This window comes from Epinephelus lanceolatus, chromosome 17 (genome assembly GCF_041903045.1).
Source record: "Epinephelus lanceolatus isolate andai-2023 chromosome 17, ASM4190304v1, whole genome shotgun sequence".
NCBI classification, from domain to species: Eukaryota; Metazoa; Chordata; class Actinopteri; order Perciformes; family Serranidae; genus Epinephelus; species Epinephelus lanceolatus.
In genome coordinates this window covers 18,504,858-18,524,216 of record NC_135750.1, presented here as the reverse complement: position 1 = coordinate 18,524,216, position 19,359 = coordinate 18,504,858, and the positions used below count along the sequence as shown (strand labels likewise).

Genomic DNA, 19,359 nt, shown 5'->3' with positions numbered 1-19,359 from the left:
ACACTCAGCACCACAATTAAAATAAACAATGCAAATGCCATCATTATGTCAGCTGCATAAACACTCTGTAGTGGAAAAACCCTTGAGTTGCTCTTGATTGGTTTGGCTGTGTTCAAATCAACTGCAAGCAATTTCTCTAAATGAGTTATTGCACATAATTGCTCTTAATTGTTTCTGTGAGTTTTCTTAATAGACAGCAGACTCCAATAATCTCTCCATTATCACAGTTAGCAATAATATCATTATATTTTCAGTTACCTTGCAGTTAGAGAAAGGGGGGGGGGGGGTGGGGGGTGCTGTACACAGTCCACATAAGCAGGTTCGTCATCTTAATTCTACAGAGAGGTAATTATTCATGCTTATGACTTAGGAGACCATGCAATGTAAATTGAAATTACACTGAGGATATATCCTCCTGCAGGGTTCCACATGCAGATCAAATTGAATTAGTTGATTGGAAGCTGAACCCCGATGCACATTCATCAGGTGGTTGCACGATTTCCATCGGAGGCCGTCACCTCTAATTTCCTACGCGGCGGCTGAATTCCTCGGTACATTCTTGTACAGAGACATACATTAAACCAAGACAGCCCCCCTCTGAGACATCGCCAGTGACCCTGTCAAGACTGTAAACACACTTCTGCCCGTGTAGACAATTACATCATTTGTTCCGTGCAGAGTTTTTATTAAGCAGCCACCTCACCAGCAGAGCACTGACGCACACTTCCAAAGATTGTGGCACCAAGTACATGCTGGTGGGGCTGGTGGCAGGCAAAAGAATATACAAAAGCAAAAGACAGACACTCTGTCGCCTGTGGGAAGGGGAATATTTTATCCCATAAGAGTTGGCTCATCTCCCTGTGGGCACTTGTTGCCATAGCAACGGGAGCTGGGAGTTTCCGTCAGGTTGGCTGGTCAGTCGTAGTGGATCACGGGACATGAAAGGGGTCAGTAAGGGCAGAGCAACCTCGCTGCCACCATCATCAACCCGGCTTTCCTCCACACTCCAACTCGCGCCTTCTCAACCTCGTCCACAGGCCAGAGGGACCCTCACCCCCACCTCCTGCCCTTCATGCATCCATACATACCTGGGTCACATGCAGAAATCAACCAACTCGCAGTGTGTGGAATTATTCACCACATCAGTAGTTATTTTAATGAATAATGGAAGCGCATGCTCTTAGGTGCCAACTGGAGCACACTCAGACACTGACCTACATTGATTTATCTCATTTTGAGCTGCATTCATCTGCACAAAAACACTTCCACTTGCCAGACCGTATATCATCACACCTTTTTGTCTATTTATTATTCTATCCAAAGACACATTTCTAGCTTTTTCCCATTTCCTGCCTCACATAAACACACATTTTTCATCTTGACGCACACTCCTCTCGCACACTAGGTCTCAAATGTGCGTAGTCCACCATCTGTCCTGTCCTTTCTCAGTCTCCTCTTCCTTACTCTACTAGACTGACTGTTCAAATCGCCAGTCTGATAGACCACCTACTCACCCAATGTGCATACTTCATAGCTGGAGCTTTGACACATAAAAGAGTAGATCTTGACATTCAGCTCATGGGGGGTCTCGCAAGACACTTAACTGGAGTGTTGTGAAAACACAGAGTGGCGATGGGCGTTTCATAACTGAGGTACAATATTATCTGTGTTATACAGTCGCTGTGTGATCCTCCTCTCTGTGTAGGACTGATATCTTACAGGCAGAGAGATCTCTAATCCTCCGCACCCAGAGAACAGATTTCAGTGGATGTGTGTTTTGCATGTGTGAACAGGTGACATTATCTGTCACCAGGGGAACACGTGGATGTTCAACACAGACTGATGTGAGCACTTTGGATGTTTTCTCCAGGTGTCTGTGAAGACTTACTCTTGACCGTGGCAGTCCTGGTGCAGTTGTAGAGAATAGCCAGCTCTCCGAACACCTTTCCCGGCCCCATGGTGCAGAGCTTCAGGCTCTCCTTCGTCACCTCCACCTTCCCGTCTGAAACATGCACAGAAATAAAGCCATTAAGCATAATGCTTTTCAAATTGCACATTAATTTTTCCTGCCTGATTACCCAGGTGTGTGCAGGGTCCTCTGCTACATTCGATATGTGCAGCAAACAAAGTTTCAGTGATGAAATGGAGTGGATGATGGGTGTCTGAGGGCTTTTGCTTCATTTTTGGGGGCACCCAGCCAGAGTGCTCTTGATCACTGGGCTGGAAAAAGATGAGATTATTTTGCAAAGTGGAGTTTCCAAGGGCTACTTGCCTCCTACCAAGCCTGTGCAGGGTCATGTTTACTAGCAATGCAGCAGCAGCAATATGAGAAAATTCAACTTAAAGCTTAACACTCCATAACTCACAGACACAGTATGGTACGCCTTAAAGGGATACTTAAGATTTTTTGAAGTGGAGTTATATGAGGTGCTTATCCATCGTCAGTGTATTACCTACAGTAGATGGCTTTTGGCATGCTCCCAGTTTTGAGAAGCAAGAAGACAGGAGTACCGCCATGGAAGCTAAACAGTGTACTGCTGAGGAGGGGTGCTGCACCAAAACATATTTTGGCCACCTAAAAAAAATCAATATCAGTTTAACCCTTTGAAACCTGGAGTAACATCACTTACCTCGTGCTGCTTTCAGACGCCTTTCACACGTCTTTAAACCTATGAACCTTGAGCACACTGGGGCGATTCTTTCAAAGGTCAATGAGAAACTTGGTAAGAAATGTCTCACAAGTTGCAAAAGAAAAAAACAAAAACTTGGGAAAACGAAAAAAGCTTGGAAAAAATATACAAATTTATAATCTTTATTAATGCATATTTTAAATTATGGTACATAATTATTATAATTTTTAAGCATTTTTTCCAGGTAATTTCCTTCACTGCTTTACCTTGCCGTTGGATATCCCTTTCCATCAGGGAACACAGGCTGTTACCCGTGCTTTCTTTTAACTAACCAGACTCCTTTGACAAAAACTATAATTTTACCTCGCAGAACACAGGAGGTGCTGGCCTACTGCTGCCTCAATAAGTTAGTTTGTTTCTGTTATTGTGTGACTTTGATTGGATTTACCAGAGTCACACAATAACACCAAGAAACTAGCTAATCAAGGCAGCAGTAGACCAACAACTCCTGTGTTCTGTGAGGTAAAATTACTGTTTGTAATAGGAGTCTGGTAGCTTATAAGAGAGCATAAATAATGGCTTCAGTTCCCTGTAAGAAAGGGCTGTCTGACGGCAAGGTAAAATAGTGGAAATATTATAAATATAGCATACAATTAAACTGATATTGGGTTTTTTATGTGGCTAAAATAGCTTTTGCTGCTTTCCCCATCCACAGCAGTACATTGCCTAGCTTCCTTTTATTGTTTCACTACACTGACGATGGATAAGCACCTCATACAACCAACTTCAAAAAATACAAACTTTCCCTTTGAGGTCGGTCCTTCACAATGGGTGCTCTTAAATATTTTTACTGCAGCATGTATGGATTTACTTAGTCACCATTCAGATCTGTTTCCAAAGAAAATTGAGCATAGCGTTAGTTCAGGCAGGACACAATGTCAAGCTCAGCTCACATCCCAGCTACATCAGCTAATCTCAAACAGCCCAATCAGCTGATGGAGCAGCTGATTGATGGAAGGGAGTCAGCTGATAGGTTACATGATTCCTTTCTATGCAACCAATTGGCAAATCTCATTCAGGGTGCCCTATTTAAACTGCTCTGGCCTGCCTACTGTTGCTGCTTCCTCTGCAAGCCGCTTTGCAACCCGCCTCCACCCCAGCTCCTCCTTTTCATGCTGTGTCTGACTTATCAATTTCATTTCTTTTTGTCACTGATGCTATCTCTGTTCTGTTCCCGGGGATCTTTGCTACTGCTCTCCCTGTCTTAGGCTTTCAATGTAGGTGCATGGAAGGGCAGGGAGGTTTGCTCTCTCTGCCTCAGGCTTTCCTTGTTTGCACGTGGAAGGGCAGAGAGGTATGCTCTCTCTGCCTTAAAGCTTTCCACGTGGGTGCATATAAGGGTGGAGAGGTGTGTTCTCTTCACTTTAGGCTTTCAAGGTAGGCGCATGGAAGGGCAGAGAGGTGTGGTCTCTCCACCTTAGGCTTTCTGCGTAGGCGAGAGGAAAGGCAGAGAGGCCCCAGAACAGAGCCATACCACCAAATATAATACTGCAAATGGAAATTAAGTTTTCTGTGACTAAAGTGTTCGTGCCTGACACATATTTGTGCATTGAAAAAGCATTACCTAACATTTCTGGCTTATGAAGAGCGATATTTAACAAATACATAACTTCTGACCTTTTCAGTTTATAATAGGTTTTTGCTAACAAAACTACATGCTAAAAAAACATGACTGCACTGATACAGCAAGCTGACTGGTTGGTATTGTATCCTCTGAGGAACTTATCTCTATTTTTTTGGGTGTACATTTCACCATAGCACAGCCACAAGTGAGCAGTACTGTGTTGAAATATTGAGCAGAGCATATGAATCTAAAATGTTCTTCAACACACTTCATATTGCTGCCTATCTTGTCATTGTCATTTTCCGTTGATCAGTCTGAATTCTGTCATGTTTGTTCACGGATGTAGAGGCTTGTTTACACAGTCAGTTTTCCTCTTAATTGAATACTTTACATAAATTCACAGAGAGCAAGCTTATTTTGGAGAGTATTTGAATTTTATTGCAATATTCAGGATCACATTTGCAAATCGACCTCAGCTGGTCAGCCACGAGATAGAGAAGATGAGTCCAGCAACCAGTGTTTGTATAGGCGCCGTGTGTCACGAATGTCCTTAGTTTTAATAACAATTTACTGTGACACAGCCTTAAGCTTTCAGATACAGAGACATACAGCTCCTTTGACAGCCTGAGTGGGTAAGGAGAAAAGGTTAGAGTTTTGCCCATGCATTCCTGAGGCTTCCTAGTTTGTACATGTCTTTACATTATGCCTCCAATCTGTGAAAGCATAAAAGAAACACGCACATAAAAGCAACTGAACAACACCTGTGTGCTTACGTGCAGCCCGGAGAAGCATTTCCTCTCTCAGGCTTCTTCTTAACAATGTAAGAGGCTCTTTGCCCCCATGACGGAGGGGGTGGCTGTTGCCACTGTGTTTAGACAAGCCTCATCAAGCATGTATACTTTCCGGGAAACTCGGCATTCCAGCGGGAACATAAGTCTGATTCACAGAGAGCAAAAACCCAAAGAAAACAGTTCAAGTTGGCTCGAGGCTACTGATGAAAAATGGCAAGATGATAAGAGCAGACGAGTCATCCTCAGAGGAAACCGTTTGACACGTTATCTTGTTAGAGAGGGCTGTGAACTTCTTTGACAAAAGGCCTCCAAAAAACTTGCCACGTTTCAGGACAAATTATTTTCTCCACTTTGTATTTTTTCTCCACCCCATCGTAACGACAGAGCACCTATTTCGCCACGGTAGACAATACATCATCCATTAACACCCAGCATGAAATGATACATGCAGGGAAAATCTTCAGCTTACTGTCTACTTCCCTGCTGTTTTCACTGCCCATGTTTTACAGCCTTTGTGTGTGTGTGTGTGTGTGTGTGTGTGTGTCTGAGCTCCTACAACTCTCTTCTTTTTCCACTCAAATGGAGAAACAGCTGGAGATAAAAAAAAACTAACAGGGACATCTCTCCATTTAGCTTTTTAACAATGCAGTGCTTGTGCATCTTTCATTATCGTCAGCTTAAGTATTCATAAGAGTTTCCTTAGATTGATTGAAAAACATGCACAATAAATTCCTTTCTAGTCCCTCGCTCAAATGCTTCTTTCACTTTGCTAATAATGGCTCATAATCACCGGACTGCTCACTTTCAGAAACTTGTTGAGTCTGATAAAGTCGACAACGGTGCTATGCTTTTGAAGCTTGCTCGTCAGTGCACATATTTGAAAACACTCATTTCTATTTTCTGCTCCTTCCAAACAGGCTTGTCGCTTTCATGAACACAAAATATACAACTTCCTGTGCACCTCGGGATTTCTCCCAGGGAAAAAAAGGGAACCCCTGATGCTTGTTTGCAAAAGCGACTGTAAAAATGTTTCATGAACTGAGTATCGCTGAAACAATTTTTACAGCTTTGCAAACTCTATAAAGACCATAATTACTGAGCTCAATGCGCTTCAAGAATTAAGTCCAAAAGAACAGCCGCTGAGAATTGATTGAGCCCAATGAATGTGTGCCAGACTAATCAGTGAACTGTGAGGAGTTAAGATGACTCGTCACCTCTCAAACCCCCCGAGCCCTTATTACGATGTATTAGACCCGGGTGTAATAGATAGAGAATGGATGATAAATAGTTTAGATGGAATCCTCAATGGTTGCCATGTTTTTCCAGCTCCAAGATTGTAAGCGAACAACAATTAAACCCTCTGTGTTTGTGGCCTTTATCTAATCCAGGGGTGTCAAACATGCATCCCGCGGGCCACAATCGGCCCGCCAAAGGGTCCAATCCGGCCCATTAGATGACTAGAGTAAGAGGTGCCAGGTTTCAGGAGCAAGTTAAACAATGCCTACTTCATGTAAAATTCTGCTTCAGAAGCTTCTCCACCCTGAGCAGGATACAGCTCTCTGATATAACAACGAATACCTACTGTGACCATGTTTAAAGATACTAAACATTGTGCAAAATATTGTCAATCGGCAGCTTCAGCTCAATAGAATCTGTATCAGGAAATGTGTGACTACAGTAAATGCACATGTGATGGCAGTGAGAAGTAGACTGACTGAATGTGGAAAAACTGAGACATACTGTTGAAATTGCACTTATTTTTCTTAAGACATCTCAGACTGTTCATCTGTTTGTAAAAGGGATGAACGTCTACAGAATGTACTTGTAATTCTTTACACACAAAAGGGAAAATATTGGAGCTGATGTTACTTATAGTTTATTGTGCGATGGTTTCATTGCTCCAGCCCATCTGAGATCAAACTTGGCTGCGTGTGGCCTGTGAACTAAAATGAGTTTGACACCCCTGATCTGATCAGTTCTAGAAAAGATTCAAGATGATCCCTTGAGTGATGTAGGGGACTGTCTATCATCAGTTGTACACCCAATTGTCAGAATAAATATTGAAATTGTACATTGCTGCAAACCACGGATTCGTGACACTGTCCTTACCAAATGTCACGGATTCGTGACATTTGGTAAGGACAGTGGTTTTCAAATGTTTTGGTCCCAGTTCACACCAAAGGGCAAGCCAAAATCTCAAGGCACACCTGCATTCATATCTGTGCACGACAGCTTATTTAACATGTGTTAACATTGTTACCACGACATAAGACAATAAAAATAGGGGGAAAAAGGACAGGTAGCATTAATGATAATGTCTACTGACAGATTTTTTTTTCCTCTTGTCTTTCAGTGGTAGGTCGTCTTTGCTGGTGCTTTGTTGTAATTTGCTCCGTACAATAAAGCGATCCATTGTCCCACTCAAGGCTTTCTCCTTTGAAGTGTTATCATCCCTCACACTGGCTGCCAATCAGGCTTTTGATGTGTCACACACTAATAATTCTCATGCGTGAACAGTGACAAATAGGTTCCCCGTGAAGGTTTTTTAAATCAAAATGAATTAAATTTCATTTTTTTTAGCTAGAGTTGACCTCTTTATTAGGAAACAGGTGAGCACAACATACTGATAGATTCATTCATTCATTCATTTTCGGTAACTGCTTATCCTGTTGGGGGTCACAGGGGTGCTGGAGCCTATCGCAGCTGACACTGGGCAAGAGGCAGGGTGCACCCTGGACAGGTCGCCAGACTGTCACAGGGCTGACACATAGAGACAGACAACCATTCACACGCACATTCACACCTACGGGCAATTTAGAGTCACCAATTAACCTGCATGTCTTTGGACTGTGGGAGGAAGCTGGAGTACCCTGAGAAAACCCACGCTGACACAGGGAGAACATGCAAACTCCACACAGAAGGGCTCCCCCACCCTGGCTTTGAACAAGGCACCCTTTTTTGCTGTGAGACAACAATGCTAACCACTGCACCACCGTGCCTCCACATTTAAAATTAATTCATAACTTTTTGTGTAGGCCTGGTTGAATATTGCAATAATAATGTGTGGTTATCACAAAATCCCACGGCACACCTGGACTGGCATTACATCACACCATTTGAGAACTACTGGGCTGGGGTAAGGAAAAGTTTTGGGGTTTTTATGTTTTCTTTTTTGGCTTAAAATGCCCAGTTTGGTCGCTACAAATCGGCTAGGTGTCACATCATGCACCATCCCCTACTACTCGTGATGAGAAACTCAGTTCATGTACATGTAATCTGTACAAATGTAACACGTCCATGGTTTGTAGAAATGTACAATGCCAACATTATACTCTGGCAGCTGCGATGGTACACCTTATAGACCAGTTTACAATGGACAACAGAAACGTTATCCTTTTGTCCAGTGTGTGTGAATGACATCAGCTGACAGGAAGTAAATGTGTACCCAAGCTGTTGCCTAGCAATACAACCTCAGCCAAACGGCCTCATCGAAGTGCCTCGAGTGTTGCTGCATCACAATAAGCAAAGCAAAAATTGTTTGACCCTTCAGCAAAAGAGTAGCAGTGTGGAAACAGAAAAGATTCTGCAGTGACATAAAGATGGAAATAGATGAAATACATGTCTGTATGAAAAATATAGCTGCCTGATTCAAAAGGACAGAAGACACCAAACTTCATTAAGTGCAATGAAGGGAGGTCTGTGGTTTAATAACAGCACTGTCTTGAGGATGGGTTCATGAAAGGACGAAGACAAGCTCACATCAGGTAGCGAAAAACTAAACGCTTGACTCTGGACAAAGCCAATAATTTCCTGTGGATGACCATGTAATTAATCTCTGAAAGAGGTGAGTAGTTGGAGCACAGTGCTTGGTTTGGACAACTCACACACTGCAGGCTGTGAGGGAACTGCTAAGAAACTAAGTAATCCAATTATTCAATTACTGGAATTCCACTAATGGTCTTTTTGTTGTTGTTGTTGTTCCAGAGAGTGTTATTCATAAGTTCACAGGAATCCACACCAACACACGGTCCAGCTCATTTCCCGTTTTTGTGTCTAATAAAATCCCCTTTATCACGCTTCTTTATTACAACAGCTCCAAACTCACTTGTGATGCACCTCACACATGCAAGTTCTATTCAAACCTTATTAAAATAGCAACACCACAGGCAAATACATGTCCTCTCATTGGGCAGTCGATCTGATACCAAAGTACAGCACATTTACATCTCACCGTGCCATTTAACAACAGCTGTTTACTGTCCTGTCTCAACGCAAATTATCAGCGTAAAATTCAAAATGCACGAAATACCATATGTATTATGTTATCTGCCATTAGGGTTTCCCCCTCAGTGTACCACAGCTTGTGTTCTTCCCCTGAGGCGCTGTAGACGTGTTAATGGCTGACCATTTGAATGCACACAGGAGTGCGCTCCACATTGCGGGGGCATCAGGACAGACCTCGGAGCAGACTTCCTTCTGGCTCGAGATCAGATGTGATTCTGGCTGAATTCCAAATCAAAAGGCTGCTGTCTTTTAGGTCGACTCTATCTCACACTGGTGCCGAAGACTTCTCAGATAAGAAGTCGGCGTAAATGTGCTCTTACTAACCCTCAAATGGGAGTGATTTAAATAATCCTCTATGATCTGAAGGATATCTGACCAAATTAAAAATCTTTTTCCAGGCACTGGTGACTCGAGCTTTAAGACGTGGGCGGACAAGGGTATTAGTAAGTCACAGATTTATCCAACAATGTAGTCTTTAAAGTTTCGAGGATATAAGACAAATGCTTGGAATTCAACCAAAGCACTTTTTTAAGTATCTCCAATTTAGAAAGTTTATAACAAAGACACAACACTCTCTAGGCCTGCCAAATCTTGAAATTTAAAAAAGATAGCCCTGAGACATCTTAAGGCAAGTGGCCAGATCCTCTGACTTTACCAAATTATTGCTGCTGCAGCAAAGGAATCTTCAGAGGATAAAAGTCTTGCTAAGTAGAAGAACGGCAGCTTATTTGTTTACAAAAGTCCAAACTATACACACTGGGTTTAAATTGCTTATGGATAATTAAACTATACATTGCTCCAGTTTTACTCCATCACATCAACCTGAGTACACCTGATTTATGTATCAATGTGGTGAACATGTGGGCAGCTTGTTACAGCAGCCTTAGGGAACGCTCAATCATAAAACAGCATGGGAAGTAGACGATAACATTATAGGCTACAACGAAAGAGGAGCTTCAACTATGCCTTAAACTATAGCTGGGCTGTATTACGATATTAATACTGTTAAATTAGAACAGATATCTTCTTAGATTTTGGATATTGTAATTTTGTAAGTGTTTTCTGAACTTAGCGCATTAGTGAGCGTGAACCCTTGAGTGTTTTTATACAGTTTATCCTATGTCCTGCTGTCAGTTATCATGAGTTACACTCACGAACTTTCTTGTCTTTGTCACATATATCTTAATTTTTTTAATTTTCTGCCACTTAATGTGCAGGTTTGTCACAATATATATAACTTTTCTTACTTTATTTCACTGTTGTTTCCTTTCTTTTTATTTGGCGTTGAACCTTTTTTTTTGTTACTAAATATGTGATTAACTTATAGTATACAATTACGTCATTTTCATTTGCAATTGACCCATTACTAAGTCCTGCCCCTGGACGCAGACTGGCCAACCATAACGTAACATCAGACTGGCCCAGACCAGGGTGCGACAACAACACAGCTGTGCTCCATTGACTCTAATGCAGTCGTTTCAGATTTCCTTCATTTTCAGGCTGGTTTTGTGGATTTGGAGCTAAATGTTGTGCCTGGGGCACGTCGTGTATTAATGATACTCGTTACCTGGAGAGGTTGGAAAAAGATATACGTTTCTTCTCTGTTCCAAAACCAAAATCAAACCCTGAAAAGTGTAGGGTTAGCTAGCTAGCTACTGAAGATGTAGCCTACTGAATGTATATACACGCTGCAATTGCTTTTTAAGGATTATTACCGTGAAATAAAAACCAACCCTGCTGTACAGGAACCAGTGAAGGGAAGCAGGGAAACTTTGCTGATATTCAACCAGCTGTGTGTCATCGCATTGTGCGCAGATGAACATTGTTTGACTTCCACAATCTGCACACACTGTGATGCCACACAGCTGGTTCAATATCAGCAAAGTTTCCCTTTATATTCATTGTCTTGTGTGGCGATCAGCAGTGATGTGGTGGTTCACTTTTACACTGTGATCGGTAGCCTATAGTTCGGCTTTAGCTTCTAACTATCTTTGTCTTTTTAACCTGTTGTTGCTGCTGAGTCAGTTTGACATCCTGGATATATCCTTCAAACACAGACTGTAGACCCCTCTGTCTGCTTCTTTATCACTATATCATTTTTGCAGTTAGTTACAGTGTGGGCTCCAAGCTTACTCCGACAGCTTGTCAGACCATCACAAAGGGGCGGGGCTTAGTGAAAGGTCAATTTCTTTCAATGTGGTTTTACTCTAGCAGGGCTACAGTATATCATGTAAACTGCGTCACGTGACTCCTACATGAATTCTTGAATTGCACACCTGGCTAGTTGTTGTTTTTTTAGCTCTATGTGACTATTTGCCTCATCCTCAGAGAGCACTCCCTATTTTTTTTCCTCATTGTGATGTTTGATTTTCTCTCTCAGAGCTCTAGACTGCGACTAAAGTGGTTGCATATGTGAAAGAGTTAGTAAATAAATGTTTTGATATAGTTTTACTGTTGCTAAGCATGGTCCCCAATCAATCTATAGGGATAAATCAATATATTTGCTGTTTTTCGTGGAGGAATACCAGAAAAACAAAGTTTTCCTCGTGAGTTTTAAGTTAACACAGCATGACTAATTGATTTACAAATGGTCATTTTGTGGATAAAGTCTTCCTTTAAGACATCTATCTTTGACATTAAACCTGATGGCTACAGTTAATATGATTAGAGTAAAGGTGAAGGTTTTTTTGTAATGAGTGCTGCTGCAGGCTACATGTGACACAAAGTTCTCTATTACCCCCAAATAAATTTGGATAAAAGGACATCCGTTGATTTCCACGTGGAATCTTTTACACTGAGGCCTTTACAGGGTTGCATCTATAAATAAAGTTGGGTTTCATGGGCCAGACGCAGGACACTCTGTAATCCTTCCTCCTCTTCCCTCATTGATAGTTTTTTGTGTGTTTCAAGCAGCACATCAAGAAACAGGATGTGGGGGAGTTCAAACCCCCAGAGGCTAACATGCAACCAACATCCCATCTTGATGGACCTTGTTCTTCCGCCGCTGCTCAGGGGTCAGATTACCCGATCCTATCCTTATCCATTAGAGCAGCGGAGGAACACTGGTAGCAGATCGAGCAGAACATTGTTACATCCTGCTTCCACTGGCAAAAAATGGGGTCAATTACTGAAGGTTTTAGGTGGTGCGACGCCACAGTTGACACTTCACTTAAGTGACTTTCAGGTCAGCAATGATATGTCTGTGAGGAAAACCAGTCACGTTCTGTCTGACAGTTTGAATGGCTTTGTGGAGGAAAAGCCATGGGAGAAACAGCACTGACGCCGAAAGCTTTTTGGTCGAGCGTGGGATCTATTCATCAGGGACTGTAATGGGTTCAGAAATTTCCAGGGTTTAAAAAATCACCACATCTGCTATGAAAAGGATATGATTTGAAAGATCTCATAAATTGCAGCTTATTCAAAAGATTGACACAAAAAGGCCTCTGATTTGGCATCAGCCCCCAAGAGTTATTTGTGTTTTCACCTTGTTTCTCTAAGAACACAATGTGACCTCTCAAAGAGCTCTCTCAGCGGAACAAATATTCAGAGCTGCCCAGTCATGAAAAAACAAGACACATGAATCAACACAGTGTGCAGGCATCAGAAAATGAAAAATAAAATAAAAGATCTCAAGATGAATGCAGCCGCTCTGCTCCACACTCAATATATTCAAAGGGCTGCATGTCAGAGCGGTTTTGTTTGGGTTTGGGGCTAATTAATGGCTTAATAAATTACTCAAATTTCTAAAGTTTTGTTATTCCTCCCGATCACGGAACTGTGACCGTCGTTCAATAATGAGGACTCGCTGTGCTGCGGCGTTCAAGTTCAAGGCATTATTTTTCTCCCCCAGTTAAAAACAAAACAAACCCTAGAGTTTAAGAAAATACGGATGTAAGTCGGAGCCAACAGCAAGAACAAACACAAAGGGAGAGAAAAGCATTGTTGTGTTATTAATCAGGGAGGGTGGCTCAGACCAGCTGCTCAGAATGGGAGACTTGTATTAAGTTTAAAGCTCCCCGGTACTGGAAATGACAAACACTGAGCGTTGTTGTTCCAGAGAATCCCTGTGTGTATAACTGTGGGCTTAAGGAACACAAGCAACAGGATGATGTATGGCTGGTCACCACCACAACAGGGACAGAGAGTGTTTGGGGTGTGTTGTCTGACTCTCAGAATGCAAATGTTCAAATGCTTTCAGACAGTGAGCGGTTACCTCTGCACCTGTCAAACTGCAGTGTTGTGTATTTTGAATGGGCAGCAGCAGGCTGTGTGCAAGCAGCTGCCTTCCACCTACTCTAAACTTTGCTAAGGTTGTAGCTTAAAACATAGAGAATGGTTGGCACTGTAACATAATTAATGCAGCAGTTGTAGCTAACTAATATCACAGTTCAATCCAAACATGAGCTGTTTACCTCAGGCACTTTACTGCTCCAATTACAAGCTGCACAGTTGAGCGCTTGTTTTCCACTGTTAACCAGATCAAAACAAGCAACAGGGCAACAAATGTTACGCTCACAGGCCGACTGAGCTGTTGATCTATTCTTTCATTTAGAAAGGGGCTGAGGGACACTTTGGATTATGATGATATTATTTTGTTGTTCAAGACCAAGCCCCGCTATTTTTTTTGTAGTTATTCATTTTTTCGTCTCACTTATCACTGTATTTATTTATGTGTTATTATTTTTCTTCCTCTTGTCAAAATCACAGGTCAACCTCAGACGCAACCTGCTGCCGCACTCGTGAAAGCTGGCACAGAAAAGGCACAAGAGTAGCACCCAGCACCCGATCTCTCGTTTCGAGGTGGTTAAAGATGTGGCACGTGAATGGCCTCTAATTTCCAGGGCTGGTACCTGCGGTTATTCCACAGGCTAGTTAATAACATGTCGGCAGGAAATCCAAAGTGTGGGATCATTTTGAGAAGGTGAAGGACGAACCCAAGGTGATATGTAAACTCATCTTCATTGGTCGACTACAAACATGACGTATCATCTGAAACATGGAAGTAGCTACATGCCCATTAGCCACTTAGCACAATCATTACTGCTTTGCCCACAGTGTCATTAACAGGCGGCTCGCTCAGTGTGTGACGTGCAAACTTATGGACACATATGCATGAGATGCAGCTATGTTTATATGATTTATTTTCAAAATTCTGCAAAGAATTGAAATAAACATTTGATCACAAAAAAGACCGCTGTATAGCCCACTAGCTTACATTGCTCATGTTTGCAGTCACATGTCGGCCTGAGTCACTAATGTGTTTTTAGTATACATTGAGCTTTCTAAAGTGTAGCAGGGTTAGACTGTGGCTGACTGAGGATGCAAAGCTCAGGATGCAGAGCGGGTCATCCACTTATCAGAGGATTGACAGATTGATCCTTTGGCTCTTCTAGTTGGCATGTCAAAGTATCCTTTAGAGTGCGTTTGAATGTACAGTACAGGCCAAAAGTTTGGACACACCTTCTCATTCATTGCGTTTTCTGTATTTTCATGACTATTTACATTGTAGATTCTCACTGAAGGCATCAAAACTATGAATGAACACATGTGGAGTTATGTACTTAACAAAAAAAGGTGAAATAACTGAAAACATGTTTTATATTCTAGTTTCTTCAAAATAGCCACCCTTTGCTCTGATTACTGCTTTGCACACTCTTGGCATTCTCTCCATGAGCTTCAAGAGGTAGTCACCTGAAATGGTTTTCCAACAGTCTTGAAGGAGTTCCCAGAGGTGTTTAGCACTTGTTGGCCCCTTTGCCTTCACTCTGCGGTCCAGCTCACCCCAAACCATCTCGATTGGGTTCAGGTCCGGTGACTGTGGAGGCCAGGTCATCTGCCGCAGCACTCCATCACTCTCCTTCTTGGTCAAATAGCCCTTACACAGCCTGGAGGTGTGTTTGGGGTCATTGTCCTGTTGAAAAATAAATGATCGTCCAACTAAACGCAAACCGGATGGGATGGCATGTCGCTGCAGGATGCTGTGGTAGCCATGCTGGTTCAGTGTGCCTTCAATTTTGAATAAATCCCCAACAGTGTCACCAGCAAAACACCCCCACACCATCACACCTCCTCCTCCATGCTTCACAGTGGGAACCAGGCATGTGGAATCCATCCGTTCACCTTTTCTGCGTCTCACAAAGACACGGCGGTTGGAACCAAAGATCTCAAATTTGGACTCATCAGACCAAAGCACAGATTTCCACTGGTCTAATGTCCATTCCTTGTGTTTCTTGGCCCAAACAAATCTCTTCTGCTTGTTGCCTCTCCTTAGCAGTGGTTTCCTAGCAGCTATTTGACCATGAAGGCCTGATTGGCGCAGTCTCCTCTTAACAGTTGTTCTAGAGATGGGTCTGCTGCTAGAACTCTGTGTGGCATTCATCTGGTCTCTGATCTGAGCTGCTGTTAACTTGCCATTTCTGAGGCTGGTGACTCGGATGAACTTATCCTCAGAAGCAGAGGTGACTCTTGGTCTTCCTTTCCTGGGTCGGTCCTCATGTGTGCCAGTTTCATTGTAGCGCTTAATGGTTTTTGCGACTCCACTTGGGGACACATTTAAAGTTTTTGCAATTTTCCGGACTGACTGACCTTCATTTCTTAAAGTAATGATGGCCACTCGTTTTTCTTTAGTTAGCTGATTGGTTCTTGCCATAATATGAATTTTAACAGTTGTCCAATAGGGCTGTCGGCTGTGTATTAACCTGACTTCTGCACAACACAACTGATGGTCCCAACCCCATTGATAAAGCAAGAAATTCCACTAATTAACCCTGATAAGGCACACCTGTGAAGTGGAAACCATTTCAGGTGACTACCTCTTGAAGCTCATGGAGAGAATGCCAAGAGTGTGCAAAGCAGTAATAAGAGCAAAGGGTGGCTATTTTGAAGAAACTAGAATATAAAACATGTTTTCAGTTATTTCACCTTTTTTTGTTAAGTACATAACTCCACATGTGTTCATTCATAGTTTTGATGCCTTCAGTGAGAATCTACAATGTAAATAGTCATGAAAATACAGAAAACGCATTGAATGAGAAGGTGTGTCCAAACTTTTGGCCTGTACTGTATGTCAGAAAAACTGAGTAGCAGGTGACACCTTGTACAGTACGGCAGCCTCGCCCATGTCATACAGCACCCATCACTGCCACATTTACTGAAAGGTTGACTGGCCACATTTGGCTGTCAGGCGGAAGAAGCATTGGTACTTGTTCATTTATGGCACTCGCTCACAGAATAGGTGAACTAGGAAGAATATCGTTCTCTTACAGTGCTCCTTACAGATGGAATAATCTGCAAAATATCTCAAGGCAATTGAATCGAACGCAACTGGACTTGGTTTCTGCAAAATACCTTAAAGTTGGACACTCTGCCACCCTTATGGCTGTTCAAATGCCTTATTTCTGATCTTGTTTTAATTGAGTGTAAATGCTTTTAACTATATATCTACACCTCAGCATGTTTAGCACCTTGTACTTCAACTTTTAGTGGTCATTTATTGCGATTGCTGTTTGTTGTTTTTATATGATTTCATTTCTGTTTTAATTGATATGGATGGTGGCTCTATTTGTTTGCTTATTGATCGTTTTTAATGTCAGGTGCTTGTCCGTGTCCATTTGTTTCTGCCATGTAGTGGCACTGTGTAAACAGCTTATGGGCTTAGCCTTAAAAAACTCATGGTTGTGTGGTTACCCTTGCTATTTTGATCAGGCCATGCATTTTGATTATCATGTTAAATCACTGATCCGTGCTTGTTTTATTCAGCTAAGAACTACTGCAAAGCTCAGGTCTGTGGTGTCTCGACCAGAGCTAGAGGTGTTTATCTATGCTTTTGTATCTTCCCGACTGGACTACAATAATTCCTTTTTTCCTTGTCTAAACAAATCTTCTCTGAATCATCTTCATATAATCCAGAGCGCTGCTGCTAGGCTGTTAACCAGGTCCAACAGGTCAACTCACACCATTGCCATTTTAGTTTCTTTTCACTTGCTTCCCATCAGGTTCAGGATTCACTTCAAGATACTAGTTCTCACGTGTAGAGCCCTCCACAGTCAGGCAGCTGAATGCATCAGTGATCTCCTCCATCCATATATCATCAGTAAGTTCTTTAGGTCATCAGAACAGGATCTACTGGCTGTCCCCTGTTTCAGACTCAAAACAAAAGGTGATGGTGCCTTGAAAGTAATGGCTTCAACACTATGTAACTCTCTTCCATTAAGTTTATGGTCTCCCTAGGAACTTAAAAAAAAAACAACAACAACAACTGAAAACCCATCTCTTCAAATTGTCCTTTGTCCCACCCTAAATTGTCCAGTGCTTGTTCCCTGGTGTCTTTCTGTCTGGGGCCTCAGTGGCCTGTATTTGCTGTTTTACTTTCTTTTTGTTGCTTTGTTTTATTGTTTGATTGTATTTTGTGAGGCACTTTGTGAATTTCATTTCTGTGAAGGGTGCTATATCAAAAAAAATGTCATTATTACTATCTTACTATATAATGACGAAAACTGTGTGTGTGTGTGTGTATGTGTGTGTGTGTGTGTCTGTTCCACGTTTTTCTCCTCACTGACTTGGTCAATCCATGTGAAATTTGGCACAGTGGTAGAGGGTCATGGGAGGATGCGAATGAAGCAATAAAACATCAATTGGCCAAAGGGGGGCGCTATAGCAACCGATTGAAATTGCAAACTTTGAATGGGCATATCTCATGCCCCGTATGTCGTGAAACTTTGCACAGAGATGCCTCTCCTCATGAGGAACACATTTGCCTCAAGAACCCATAACTTCCGGTTATATAGATTTTCCGCCATTTTGAATTTTCTGAAAAACACTTAAAATCGATCTCTTCCTAGGAAGTTTGACCGATCTGCATGAAACTCGGTGAACATAATCTAGGGACCAATATCTAAAGTTCCCTCTTGGCAAAAGTTGGAAAACTTACTAAAACTGAGCTTCTATAAGGCAATGAATATTGCGGAGGGCGTGGCTCATCACATAAAGGTGTATAACATCTCAAGGGTTTCACCGATCACCACGCAACTTTGCAGACATATGACCACACATAATCTGAGGGGACCCCTCCATTATTGACCCCATCAAACAAAATGAGGGCGCTAGAGAGCTAATTTCTTATCTAGGCCTAACCGCCATATTGATTTTTACTAAACTTGGTAGATATGTAGAACAGGACGCCTCAAGGTGACTGGAGAAATTTAAATTCTAATTGGCAACTGGGTGGCGCTATAACAACAGAAAAATGCTTAAAATGTGACAGATCGCTGTGGCTGCAATCATAGAATACATTGCTCTTCTTAATGGGTTCAGTTGACTATTTAATCTGTAATTTCCTATGACCTGTATCCCAAACACACACCATGTGAAACTGTATGTGGGCAACCGTGCACTCAATGGGTATGGACTAGTCATTATTATTATTAGAAAATCTGATGTGATGTAGTTGTATGTAACGTTGCAGATGTTCAGTGAGTAGACTGCAGTTGCCACAACTCCAGATGTGGTATTACTTTTATGGAACAGTTGTGCTATAACATGAATGGGGGGAATCATTGCAGCCTATAATGGCGCAGCTCGCCTCTGCCACCCTATTTATTGTAACCTAACTATCACATTTTGCTAAGCAGCAGTAAACAAAATGAGCTGAAGAGAATCACTCATTTATCAAATGTATTTTTTGCGCTTTGAGCACCACAAGCTGAGTGCCATGTAGTTTTTCTTGGTAGAAGGCAAGAAGGAAGATATCTCTATGGGGGATATCTTAAACGCTCAGCAGTTCACACCAAAACAGTCTACATTAATAAACAGCACTACAGGTAGGATCTTTTTAGTTAACTGACAAACACTCTGTTGCCATTTTATTAGGTACACCTAGCTAAAATCATTACAGCCTTGATTAAGGTTATAATGTTCAGTTTGGTTGAATCTGTTTTAAAGAGACATTGGTTCAACTTCAAGAACATTTTTGAGGCTGCTGTTCATTGTGTCATACTGACAGGTGCTTCTATTATTTTGTCCACCCCATTTA

General features: G+C 42.0%; 1 protein-coding gene and 1 long non-coding RNA gene across 3 annotated transcripts in view; one reads left to right on the top strand and one right to left on the bottom strand.

Moving 5' to 3' along the window:
- The window catches only part of LOC144458452 (uncharacterized), a 206,682-nt gene that overhangs the window by 85,444 nt on the left and 101,879 nt on the right, over window positions 1-19,359 (top strand). The gene's annotated exons all lie outside the window — the stretch shown is intronic.
- Window positions 1-19,359, bottom strand: part of LOC117247991 (cGMP-dependent protein kinase 1) — a 154,190-nt gene that overhangs the window by 93,897 nt on the left and 40,934 nt on the right. For both annotated transcript variants that reach the window (XM_033612694.2, XM_033612693.2), the window contains exon 3: window positions 1,889-2,002. In XM_033612694.2, coding sequence (XP_033468585.1) covers window positions 1,889-2,002 — 114 coding nt within the window. The remainder of the gene's footprint in view (window positions 1-1,888; window positions 2,003-19,359) is intronic.